The sequence below is a fragment of the Octodon degus genome, unplaced genomic scaffold, assembly GCF_000260255.1.
Source record: "Octodon degus isolate 3935 unplaced genomic scaffold, OctDeg1.0 scaffold00155, whole genome shotgun sequence".
Lineage (NCBI taxonomy): Eukaryota > Metazoa > Chordata > Mammalia > Rodentia > Octodontidae > Octodon > Octodon degus.
This window is the reverse complement of record NW_004524731.1, coordinates 5,348,264-5,361,661: the sequence shown is the minus strand read 5'-3', so window position 1 is coordinate 5,361,661 and position 13,398 is coordinate 5,348,264. Positions and strand designations below refer to the sequence as shown.

The 13,398-nt window shown below is 55.5% G+C and overlaps 1 protein-coding gene across 1 annotated transcript in view; it reads left to right on the top strand.

Annotated features, from left to right (window-relative positions):
- Positions 1-13,398, top strand: part of Dlgap2 (DLG associated protein 2) — a 220,085-nt gene that overhangs the window by 182,584 nt on the left and 24,103 nt on the right. Inside the window, exon 7 of the mRNA XM_004642510.2 lies at positions 189-408. Within this exon, the coding sequence (XP_004642567.2) occupies positions 189-408 (220 nt within the window). The remainder of the gene's footprint in view (positions 1-188; positions 409-13,398) is intronic.

The window sequence follows — 13,398 nt, the reverse complement described above, 5'->3', positions numbered from 1 at the left end:
TGCCGACCTCAGGAGCTAGTTGGCACTGCACCAGGCAGTACACAGCCCAGCGTGTTGGGCCCAAGCTTGCAGAGGTGCAGTGCTGGCAGAGGGTACATCGGGCCCCCAGTGCTGGGGCTGGGGCTGGGGCTGGGGCTGGGGCTGGGCAACCTGCTAGGCCAAGGCCAATGTGCTGTTGATTGTTGCAGATGAGTGAGGCTGAGATGAACGGGCAGTTCGAGTCAGTGTGTGAGTCTGTCTTCAGCGAAGTGGAGTCTCAGGCCATGGACGCCCTGGACCTGCCGGGGTGCTTCCGGACAAGGAGTCACAGCTACCTGCGAGCCATCCAAGCCGGCTACTCTCAGGACGACGAGTGTGTCCCCGTGGTCACGCCCTCCAACACGCCCGCCATCATCAGGTCCGCCACAGGTACGGAGCGGCCCCTCAGGCGCTCTAGAGGGAAACCTCTGGGGGTGCTGAGTGTGCCGGAGGGGCACACCTTCACCACAGGTGTCCTCACTCTCTCGCAGCACCTGGCCCCTGTCCAGACCATGTGCCTTACAGCCACATATGCAGCCGTGGCCAGAAGCATTTCTCTCACTGACAATCTTCCTTTTCTTCTCAGAATGAACTTTGTAAATTGTCAAGGTCCTTTACTATAGCCCAGTGCCACTTTGTATGGTTTTATGTAGAAGGGAATTCAAGCACTGGCCTTTGGAAGGCGCTGGTGCTCTAAGTGTCACGGTGCCATGGGCCTGTCCTCGAGGACAGCTGTGAGGCAGCCACAGCCTTGGCTCCCACTGCTCCATCATAGCCCGTGAATGGGCGCTGTGTGTGCAAAGAGCATCCGCAGCTAGCGTGAGCCCCCTCTTGTCTGCACCCCAAGATCTGTACCAGTCTCCTTTGGTTCATATGGAAAAGCACATTGGTGCTTGGAAAATTTACTGCCCGCCTAAATGTCTCTGCCTAGTATTTGGCTGCAGTTATTATTTATACAACAATGAATATACATGGCCCAGAGACGCCCATAAAACACACTGGTAAAAATTTGCCGCACTATACAGGAGCACAAAGGAGAGAGGCTGTGAAATGCCGCAGCCCTGAGGGATGAGCCGCTTGGAATGCTGTTAGACTAGGCATGCTGCAGCGGTGTCCAACAGATTTAAAGTACAACTCCAGGAAGAAAGGAGCATGCTTTGCTCAGGAGAAATAGTTTGGGAGCCAGGCATAGGACTCAGGAAAGGAGAACCGTCTGGGCAGGAGCCAGTGCAATGCCCAGTGGAGGTGCAGTGTCACGTGAGTGGCAGTGGCTGCGGGACGCTACCTTCTGCAGCCCAGGGCGCTGGCCCCAGGTCTGGGCTGTAGAAGGCGTGTGTTTCCTGGTGGGGTCCATACAGGGAGAGAGCTGGCACCGGTTCCCACACTGCACCACCGGGAGACTTGGGCTCTGCAGCCCTTCCAGCGGTTCGGAGTGTCCCAGGCAGTGGCTCTGACTTGTGGGCCTGAGCAGGATCAGGAATCATCATCCGAGGACAGCTGTAGGTCCTTGGCACCCCTCCTCTGTGGCGTGGTGGCCCTGACCAGAGATGTTCGTGACGCGGTGGCTGCTGAGCCAGGGGCGCTGGGAGCTGCACAGTGGGCTGTGGCTCTGTGTCCTGTGTCCACTGTAAGCACAGGAGAGGGCGCAGCTTGGGCGCACCCCCTGCCTGGCCTGTGTGAGGGCCACAGAGGGGGCCTGGCTGTGCGTGGGTTGCTCTGTTCCACCCATTCCTGTGCATTGTGGAGGTGGGGGCCATGCTGGTGCTCCACCCCAATGTGAGAAAGAGGTGAAACTGCCTCTGAGAGGGCCGGGAAGGGTCAGCACATCCGCGTTAAAGCAGCATTTGGAGAGGGAGGCACGAGCACCGGTGTGGAGTCTGAGCACGGGAATCTCTGAGTGCCTGGCCGGCCCTCAGAAGCACTCTGAGGTAGTAATTACAGCGCAGGACCGGCTGATGGAGAGTGGAAATGAAGCGGTGCCACAGAGCCGATGCAGGAAGCGAGGCTGATCTGGGGCTGACCTCGGAGCCAGGCGCACACTCACTGCATCTTCCAAAGTGTGCACACCGGACACCGTGTAAATGTTTCCACTCGGCCTCCCCAGCTGGTGGGCTCCGTACCCGGACAGACTTGCCTCTGGCTGGCAGAGGGCATCAGGGTCACAGAACCGAAGTGGTCTGACAGCCAGGAGAGCTCCAGGGTCGGCGCCCTCGATCTGCGAAGGAAAGTCACTGGGATTGACACTTGGTCCCGTCCCCTTCACACGAGGAGTGCCTGTCAATTATGTGTGACCTTTCTCTATAAAGAGATTGTGGGCAACATGCAAAAAAGCCTGCGCAATAGGGTTATGAAAATACCAGAGAAGGTGAGAACCCCTATCTGGACAGCAAGAGTGGAAAACAACTGCAGAAACGCCGTAGTGATTGTGGCAGCGAGCGCCAGCCCTGGTTCAGGGCTTCCTGCACGGGAGCAAGCGGCTTCCAGTGCTTCTGTCCTGAGTGCACCTTGCTTTGAGAAGTGCTGCGCCAATCCCAGTGTTTGCGTGTGTGAGTGTGTGCACGTGTGCAGGAAAAGAGAAGGAGATTCTTGTATGGTTCTAAAGCAGGCTCTTGAAAATAAATTGAAAAAGTTATTTTCAAAAGCAAGGTGTTGGGGCTGGTGAGATGGCTCAGTGGTCTAAAGCACCTACTTAGAACAAGCTTAGCAAAGCACAGGGACCATGGTTCAATCCCCCAGCACCACCTGCCAGCCAGCCCTGCCCCCTGGTGGGCTGAGCTGGCCACACACACACACACACACACACACAAATAAATAAATAAATAAAAATTGAACAAAAGCAAGGTGTTGGAAAGAATAAGATTTGTTCAAACATACTTTTTTATACTGTCTTGAAAAGTACAAGTTAGCATTATCTTGCCTTGGTGAGCATGTAAGTGTACGCGTTAATGTTCATGTGATAAGTTGAGTACACGCGGCTGAGATTGGTCAAGCAGCCCAGCATGTGGCAGTCTGTGCTGAGCACTGTGGGGCTGGTGCTGAAGTGACAGGCACCTGTGTGGACCTGGGGGCTGTGGGCCGGGGTGGCCTGGCCCTGCCTGTGGTCCCCAGGGAAGAGACCTGCCCCTTCACGTGCCTGTCCCCCGCTCCTGTCATTATGGAGAGTGGCATGTACTGATCAGCAGCATCTCCTTCAGTGAACTGGCCTTGAAAACATCTAAGCTTCATTTCACACTTGGTTTCTTTCTCATCTGTGAAATGATTTATCGAGTAGATTTTCTTGTCTAAATATGCATTTCATATGATTTTTCTAAGAAAGGAATATTATTGATAGTGTGGAGGAAAATGGTATAAATTAGATTATAATGATTTTGCTCTGGGTCAGAAATTGTCTCGATGGATGTCACAATCGGTTCCAGAAGCCATTAGACAAGAGGGAAAACCACCTGAGTGACAGCCGCAGCGTGGCCGGGCTTGCTGGGCACCGCCCTGCAGTCGTGGGGGAGGGCTGTCTGCTTCCAGGACGGCTGTCTGCTTCAGGCCTTAAATGTAAAGACAGGCCAGCCCTGTGGGGTTTTGGTCTGTAAACTCTGCCTCTTTGTTGGCACATCTGGGTTTGAAGAAACACAGCTAGACTTAGCACTCCCAGGTCTGGCACTCAGGAAATGAAAGACAAGCCGTAGGACATCGTGTTTCACTGCAGAGTGGAGTGTCTCCAAGGCTGCTACCTCATCCTCCCTTGGGCGACCCGCTGTGACCAGATCAAGCGACCCGGTGCACGACCTTATGTGAAGAGGTAGGGAATGTTTTTTGAAAATTTACACTTCAAAAGTGAAGAATTTAAGTGAAAAACCTAGAAGTGGGAGTCAGGCGGGCTGTTCTGAAGGCACTTTGGCTGCTAGAGTGAAGGGGTTTGCAGTCACACCCAGAGGCCGCGTCAGGGCTGTTGCCACCAGGGCATCAGAGGGGCTAGGAGGCAGCACTGGCTGCTGGGCTCGCCCTGCTCCCCAGGATGAGGGAGGTGCTGCAGATGGGCAAACAGTCCCCAGGACGAGGGTCGGTGCCCGCACCCCGGAGAAGCAGCCGTGCATTTGCCTATGAGCTGACCTGCCCCAGCCCAGCTCCTTCCCTGAGCCAACGCATAAGTAGGTGCCTCCAGCCCATGTCCACTGAGCGAAGTACCCAGGCACAGCCTCAGGTCAGCATCTCTCATGCAGCTAGAACAGGACACTGTGTGCGGAAACATCGTGGGGAAGAAATTAGCTCTCTCCTAGGACGGTGAACAGCTGGAGGCTTAAAACCCTAAAATCTGAAGACTAAACCCCGCAGGCACACCTTCGGGTGTGTCTGAGTGGGTCACGACTCATGGCCTTGGGGACCCGTCCAACCCCACGCTTCCTCTCTGGCCCTTCTCTGTGCTCTGTGTCCTGGCTGCCCTACCTGAGTGGCTTTCTTCCGCCATTACCCTCCGCCATGATGCTCCTGCTCAGAGACATCTGCCCATGGACTGAAACGTCTCAGACCGTGAGCTGACATTCACACCAGCTCTGCTAAGCTACTTTGCTCAGGTCTTGGGTCACGGTGCCGGAAGGTGACTGACATGCTCCTGGAGTCTCGTAGGGAGCCAGACATGTGGCACCCCCAGCTGGGGCCAGCCTCAGCTCCCACCCAGAACCCAGGAGGCCACACACAGGAGTAAGCCACTCCGTTCCTGAGCCCAGCAGGGGCCGGCCTCCTGTGGCGCAGCCCTCTCTGGGCTTGGGCTTGAGCCTCAGCATCAACTCTGGCGCTGCTGCACAGAAGGCGCAACGGAGAAGACTGAGGTGCTCTCTCTGCACCCACGCAGAGCCCAACTCAATGGACGTTTGTCACGGACGTTTAATTATACTCAGAGTTTGCACTTACTTGGGGGCTGAGGCAGGAGGATCACAAGTTCAAGTCCAGCTTGGGCAATTTAGTGGAGAGACTGTTTTCAAAATAAAATTAGGAAAAGGCTGGCAGCTCATGCCCAAAGCCCTGCCTAGCGTGCTCGTGCCTGGGTTTAATCCCCAGGTTTGAAAAGTGAAAAGCAAGTTTGTGTTAAATGGTAGCCTTCAGCCCCAAGCCCGCTGTGCTGCTATCATGGACCACAGGCTAGCTTTTCTCTGGGCCACCTTCTCTGCTCAGGCCTGACAGTGCTCTGTGCTGCTGTGTGGCTCCAGTCGAATTTGCTATATCCAAATGTGCAGGAAATCACATGGCTTATTGCCCCAAGTCAACTGGCTTCTGAATCTAGTCTCAACCCCACCTGCCCAGTGGAATAGGAAATCCCTCCTCAGTCACTTGGGGTTCACTGGGGGCAGTCCCCACAGGACCCCAGGGCCACTGGGGTGTCCTGGAGCCTTTGCATGGAGGGGGCTCAGGTGCTCAGAGGTTGGTGCTCCAGAGAGAGCCCACCCCAGGACTCTCCATTGTGAAGGCCATTTCAATTTTTATGAAAACCCAGGAGATGGTGGCTGGGCCGGGGTGGGGGGGAGACCCCAGGGGCACTCTCCAGAGCAGGGTCACGAGCCTAAGCACAGCAGCTGCTCTTCCAGCGACATTCCATGCACAGCATGTTGCAGACAAACATAAACCTGCCTGACTTCCTGCGGCAGTCAGGGCAGATGCGTCCCAGTGCACGGGGCTGCGCGGGCCATCGGGGCTCAGGGGCCCGAGCTTGTTCCAGAAGGGCCAGTGGTGGCAAAGTCACTTGAATTCTGACACTCTGAAAGGAGAGCATTCTTGGGGGTGTACACTGAATTTTACCTGTCTTTCTCTAAGCTCAGATTAAGCAGGTGGGGGGGGGGGGCAGAACCCATTTCTTGCCTTGCAGACCTGACACTTAGTGACGGCCAGCTATTTATAACCACTGTTCAGCAAGGCTCAGAGAAGGCACAATCTCCTTGGCCAGAGTTCTGTCCCCAAGACTGAAGCAAGAAGCTGAATGTGTCTGATTACCCTGACATTAGTCTTTCAGCCCCTATTCAAACATTGAAAATGTAGGCTCTTGTATGCTGTGCGTAGTGAGCCTGGTTTTGCTGATTTAGGACTTGGGTCATGAAATCTGTACCATTGTTGATAATTTTCAAATACACAGAAGGTTGCAGTAACAAGCACGAAGGAAATAATTACATAGAAAAAATGCATACGCACTATGTAAGACGTTCTTTTTAAAAACGTTTCATTACGCTGGGTTTATTTCATCCTGGGGTAGCTATTAAGATGTAGGCTCGTACATTCTGTGCTTTTGAAACACAGGAATCGGAATGCTTTGAAAGCCCAATGAATTTATCATGGAAAATGTTACCTGAGCGTACGCTTTTCAAAAAGGGATACGGAGGAACAAAGTGATTAATTGCATCAAATGTCACCACGAGTATAAGACACAGACAGCAGATCACCAGCGAAGGCTTGGGAAGGCCTCCTGGTGCCGGCAGAGGGCCCGATTCCCAGTGGGAAGCGCCCCCTGCAGGTGGGGTCAGGGTACTCCTCCAGGGCTTTGAACCTCCACCTTTCACTAATGGAAACGGACACCCTCTCTTTTCAGTCCTTGACTCGCAGCAGGCCGTTGCTTCGCTGCCATTGTCATGGATTCATTGCACAGCTGATCAAATCAAATCCGCAAATGTTTGCTTAGCGCCTGAAGTCTACACTGCAGAGATGCTTTATAATGTAAAAGGGGACAAACTCCGAACTAGATTTGGCAGCTCTGGACATATACCCAGCCGGATAAACAGCCGTTGTCACGCTCAGAAACGTCTTCACCCACACCTCCGTGCCAGCTTGCATTCGCTCTCCTGATCAAGGCTGGCTGGGCGGGCACGCTTCTCTGAGTCCTGCCGCTCTCAGAATGCCTTCTCACCAGTGCACTGGCAGGTGTCTGCTGTCGCTGAGCCCCGTGTCTGTCAGCCCGAAGCTCCTGGGAGACTGGGGGCTCTCCTCCCCCAGGCTGCTCTTGGGCCCCACAGCTCACGTAGCACTGCCTCGACTCCCTAACGATCCTCTGCTTCCTGGAGAAGGGAGCATTCCCTGGCTTTCCCTGGCTTCATCCTCACCAGGAATAGGTGTGAAACGGAAAGACTGGCGCACTTCTCTGTCTCCTCAGCAACTCTGTCAGCCTGGTGATCACTAGCCACGAGGCCCCACCCTCAGCACAGAGGAGCTCCCCAGGTCGCGCCTGCCCTGGCACTTCCCATGTTGCAGGGAAGCTGCCCTACGCCCTGATGTGTGGCCAGCACCTCTCTCCCCTCTGACGGAGAGGTCAGGGGTCTGTCCTGGTCACTGTTGATCATCTGTCATCCACTAAAACGTAAGCTCTGTGAGGCAGGTTTTCCTCAGTCCTGACTTCGTGGTGCTCGAAACAGCATGTGGTGGATGAGGGACCTTTGCTGCACCTCCATTGAGTTCTTCAATCAGACAGCGATCAGTGACACTGAATAACACCAGACTGTCCACATGCACTCCTGTATGCCCGAGCACCAGCGCCCGCCCACTGGCTGTGGGGGGCACTTCCCTGCGTTGGGAGAAGGAAGGGGTCCGCACCCAGCTCTGCCAGGACACACCGTCCACACGCATCAGGTTATGAATGGATGCTCGCCACTTCTGTGAACTTCGTACAACTTCTTTGCAGTTCATTACGGAATTTGCATCCTTCCTTTCCCTGACTCCTGCAGTTAGGGAGACTTCAATAAAGGGTAGAGTGTGAGCCAAGCAGTACTTGGAGCGGCCAGGGGGCTGGAGCACCACAAGCAGCTTCGGCCCAGCACAGCAGACCACCACCTGATCTGTGCTGTGACCCTCAGACTCCCATCCTAAGCCTGGCTGGGCCGTGATGATCCAGCCTGCAATTCTCGTGCCACCCCTTCTGTCCCTGCGCACTTTGCCCTGCTGGGGAGGGACCAGGTTTTCTGAAGAGCTGCGTACTGAGTCTCTTCCCTGCTGATGGAGCTCTCTGTCTTCAGGGTGCCGAAACGTGATTCCAGGGAGCAGTTAGGCAGGAATGGACACCTCTGCCCGGGCAGCCTTTGTTCTTGGCGTGGAGCATGGGGTCTAGGGCAGCCACCACCCTCCCAGGACACTTGATGGGGCAGAGCTACCTTGCTGCACCCACTGCTGTTCCCAGAGCCCAGGCTCGCTGGCCTGGCTCAGCCTGGAGGACCCTGCCCTGTGACACCAGATGGAGCAGACTGGGCAGGGCAGGCCTGTTCCAGGGAAGTTCCAGCATTGTAGGCCTTTGCTGCTATCTCCCGTCTGTCTCACACCTACCACCTGGAGACGTTGACTGCACGGCCCACGGGCTGGGGCCTTGCAACTCTCTCCACCAGCTTCATGGGAGTAGAAGATGCTCAGGGTGTATTAGCATCATTAAGTAGAATTATGCACTGCTTTTAGTCTTGCAAGAAGCATCTGCTTTGTACTATTAATTTTTATTGAAGGGAATTTTACTATCCTTAAAGTGACACCAGCAACTACAGATGGACCAACCCGTCCAGGTCAACTATGAAATCAAATTCTTTATTCACAAGCAAAACCCATAGGGTTAGCTCATCCTACAAATTATGATGCTAGAAAAGAATTCTGGTACAACTCAAATGCAGGCATCACTCAGTGCAGCGTTCCGAGTGACGCCTGCATGTCACCCAGCTCCTGTGTGTGCCACAGTCATTAATGTGTTGTTTCCACTGGGGAAAAAAACTCCTTCTTCTCCAAAGATACTCTTCTCTAGAGTGTCACGTTGTTGGGGAGAGGAGCCTGCATGCTGCCACCTCGTGGTGGCCTTTGTCCAGAGCTGGGGCTGTCCGAAGTCCCCTGCATGCTGTCTCTTGGGGAACCCCCTTCCTGGGTGCTCTGCCTCTTTAACCATTCACAGTATCTTACCTAGAGATGCATGTGGTCTTCATATTATTAAAAATTGATTCCTTTTTGCTTTTCCTTCAGAAAATCTAAGTTCTTACTGTGAAATAGGATTTTTCCACATTTGAAATGGAAGCAGGAAGGTCTCCCTATGCAGGACAGCTGTCATTGGTTCCATCTCCTGCTGCTGGCATGTTTCTGTGTCCCCTTTGGTATATGCTTGTGTTTTAAGATCAACATTAATCAAAGTATCAAAATATCTTTAATCTCTTATGTTGGCTCTTCAGCCGTTGAAGCTTGGCTTCTGCAGTGCTCATTCTGCCTTTAGACATCCGCAGCTCTGCTGCTGTCGTCCCTTTTATGCTGCTGCCCTGAAGTCCTAATTACAAGAGCACGGTGAGGGCAAGGGCGGCTCTCACATGCTACACGATGGCGCTGCTCCACTGAGCACAGTCTACCTTGATTGTATTATTTGTGCTTCACACCATAGAATGCCAATTTCTAAATTTCCTTGTCGGCTTGCAAATGACTTTCAAAGGCTGAATTCAGAAATGGCCTTTGGGGTCAGGTGCTGACGGCGGCTAGGGGTGTGCCGCCACCAGTGGTCTGTCCCCACTCATGGCCACCAGAGGGCATGTGGCCCTGTGGGCCAGGAGCATTTGGTTCCATTTCTCAAGTTAGCTACTTTGCAGTGAAGTGTGCTGCTGCCAGTTCTCCTGCAGCACAGCGGCCAACCCAATACTGCAAAGACCCAAGGGATGTCCTCACCGGCACCTGGCTTTCTGTCGTCACGCTTAGAGTGGCCAGGTAGACAGGTGCCAGTGTAGCCTCTGCCTGCCCTGCACATGCCTAGGGCCCAGGCTGCCCAGGTCCAGTACCACCTGCTGCACGGAGGAGCCAGTGTGGCAGGGACAGGGCTTGAGGAGCCGGGCGACCTTCCTAAGCCTCCTGATGCCAGAGCTCTGAGCAAGGTCTCCAGCTTCCACAGAAGATGAGTCCAGCCCAGCCATGGCTTGGAGATTGCGGCTTCCTTAGCCCCACTTGGTCTCTATGGGAACCTTTTAGCTCCTGTTCCACACGTGTTTTCTGCACTGGGCTGTGGAGCTCACCTTCCCTCGGGGGTAGCGTCCGCATGGCTGCCTTCATGCGTACCCAGGGAAGGCACTTTGCAGAATCCTGCATGCCCCTGCACCCTGTCATGCTCAGGGTGACTTTCATGACCGAGAAGCAGAATGCAAGCTCAGATGCTGGATTGCAAAACCCAGCCACAGCCTCCTGCTTCCCAGGCATGCCATTACCTGCAGCAGACGTCAGGACGGGGTCTTTACTCCTTTGTGAACAATTACAGTTGGAACATCCAGTTTCTCATCCTCAAGATGTAATTGCAAAAGCACCTGTGTCCCAGGGCTGTTCCGCAGCTTGGAGCCGCTGAGCATATGCAGTGTGCTGCCCCCCGCCCTCCCGCACAGCTGGCGTGTCCCGGGGCCTCGGGCACCAGATGTGCTGTGCACTTGGGCTTGCTTCCTCCTCGCTGCATCTTACATGTGTAAGGTCACTGGTGCCGGGCTCTGGTTGGCAGCCCACCATTCTTCTGCTTGTGGCCAACAGAAAGTGCCAGGGCTTCATGCCACTGTCACCATGGCCATCTTCGTGCATCCTTGACACCAGATGTGGACAAGTGCAGATCCAGGCCACAAGACTGTTGCTGTGCCTGTGGGCCGAAGAGGTTTTGTTGAGCCCCAGCAGAACCAGGGAAGTGTGCGCACACCTGTCTGCAGTGCCCTGAGAGGACCGGCAAGCATCCTTTGTGGGCTCGGATTGGCCTGGTGGTCTTAGCAGGCCTGAGATCCTGTCCTGTCACCCAAGTGAGTCTAATATATTGAGCCATGCGTGACAGTCTGGAAAGGTGAACAACTGCAGGAAGCCAGTCGAGGTATTAGAATAGTACAGCACCTTGAAGAGCGTGGAGACAAGAGTCCAGTTTTTAGAACACTTCCATTTGGGAGAGAGAAGTAAGAAAAAAGTAAATGAGAAAGTCTGAGGTCATTTGATATTTCCCAAGAAAACTGCGTGATGCGTGGAGAAAGGGGGCCAGGCCGCACCCCGAAGGTTATGGGGACCCTAACGTTGTTCATCCTCTTGTGAGCTTTACCAGTGGAAGTCAGGTCACAGCCTAGCGCCTCTGCAGACCAGAAAACGGGCTTCACGGTGCCTGCACTCGCTCGGTGGCTGTGACCACCTCAGGGGTGGCTGCTCTCCCGGTGCCTCCTCTCATCCTTCCCACCCTCCCCCTGGGCAGTGTCCTCACCCAGGCCACTCTGTGCTCGATGACCCGTCCGCACATGCCTTGGCCACACCGTCTCTCCCAGCCCATCTGTCATGGTGACTGTAAGCACTTTGGCACCAGGATCTTAGCTGTAGAAATGTGTTTCCAGAAACCAGCAATCCTTGCAATGGGACAGCCCACAGGACTCCTGAGGTGCAGGAGTTGGGGTGCAGGGGGGCACCAGGCCCTGCACCCTGGCCTTGGACTGAGGACTGGCCCCGGGAGCAGTGGCCACTGTTCCACGTCAGGGAGCCGTGGGTCTTTCGGAGCACCCAGTCCTGTCTCACAGCAGGTTTTCAGGCTTCCGTGGTTTCATTGCCGCATGCTCTTCATCTCTTTAGCAATAGAGAAATGAATATTTAGATTTGTTCACAAAAGTTTAATTGGAAGAACATCATGGCTGAAGCGAAGACTTCCACACCAGGGCTCTGCTGCCTAGCTGAGCTGGTGACTCTCCCAGCACTCTAGCCAGCCCACCCAGGCAGTGTCCCATGCAGCCACAGGCTGCTCCCGCAGGACCCCTCCCACACCGCACCTGCTCCGTGCTCCGTGCTCCGCACCCACGCCCAGCCTCTGTCTGGGTCCCTGGCTGGAAAAGCAGTCCCGCAGCTCAGACACAGGCTCGGGCCAGTGCTAGCGTCTCGGCACCCTCCCAGCTCTGGGAGGGACGTGGGGGCTGCCCCTGCTGGGTAATTACGCATGCGGTGTGTGTCGAGCCTGCAGGACCCCAGCCTGACCATCAGTGCTCACCACGCAGTGAGCAGAGAGCAGGAGAGGGCACGCCGGTGAGCCAAGCCCCGGGAGCCTCATGTTGCTGCGCACGCTCTTCTCTGAGATGCTCCTGCCGGCGGATTTGAGTTGTTTGCTTTCACACATTTGGAGGGAATGGCGGTGACAGGCAGGCCTCTCACTGGACAGGCGCTGTCACGGACACAAGGGTGCAGAGACGCTTGCGCCTGCCAAGGCCGAGACGTCCTGCAGCCGGAGTCCCTTCTCTCAGGTCTCTCTGGGTGGGGGTTGGTGCTACTTGTTCTTTGCAGCCAAACTCGGGCTCACCTGGGAATCGTCGGCACCTGGAGCCTCCAGCGTGCAACCTCATTCCCACACGTGTTTCAGATAAGTGTTAAACCGGCTCTGTCTTCTGTCTTCACTGTTTGAGACGCACAGATCAGTTTATAGATCTTTTTCACGGCAGAAAGTCCTGTGACCAAGCAGCGTTTCTCTGCCTGTCTCTGCGGCCCTGCACCCAAGCCCAGAGTCCCGCAGCCTCTTGCGGAGCGAACTCAGCCCAACGCCAGGTCCCCGGGTCTCTAGGAAGTGCCGCCATACCAGCTCGCTCCACACCCTGGGCTGCACAGGGCCCAGCAAAGAGGGCTGCCTGGGGGAGAGAGGGCCAGGTGGCAGGCATGTGGGGAGGAGAGAAGACTGGAGGCCTGCAGGGGCGGAGCAGGGACGGTGTCCGTGAAGAGCCTACAGCCGCCTCACGGAACTGTGGGGTGGGAGGAGGAGCAGACAGTCGCCCGGGAGCAGATGCGGTGGGGACCCCTGGCAGCCTGAGGTGCCACCTCAGGAGGCATCACAGATGGCACTGGAGAAGTGGAGGGCAGGGAAGGAGGCCCTGCCGACAGGAGAACGGCACCCAGCGTGGGGCGATGGAGTCTGAGGGTCGCGGTTACGGCAGAGGCTGGGACCTCCTGTCTCTGGAGCTCTGGACCAGGCCTGGACGTTGGCAGTTTCCCATCATGTTCTCCACCGAGCGGACTCAGATTTGAACAGAAAGGGGGTCTGACAGCCGCTGCCTCGGTGCCCCCTCCACCCTGGCTCCCCTTGGTCGTGCCCTGAGCATGTCTGCCTGCAGGATGAGCCTCTGTGCCTCGTTTGTCTGCGCGCTGGGGTGGCATGAGACATCTTCCTTGGTAGGAATGGGGTGGGCCGGGCTGGAAAATACTTGGCACCCCAGAAGCTCTGCGTGTCACTGAAGGCTGCTACTCCCCTAAGCTCCCCAAGCCTTGTGCTCAGTCGCTCCTGGGAAGGAGGCTGACATTGCTCCTGAGGGTGCCCCACTCATAAGCCACCCTCGCACCAGGGCGTCACCATCACCACAGTGTGTGCCGCTCTCCCCAGCATGTCAGCCACACTCCTGCACATTTCCCCCACCCCAGCACCTGTCACCCTCACCGCAG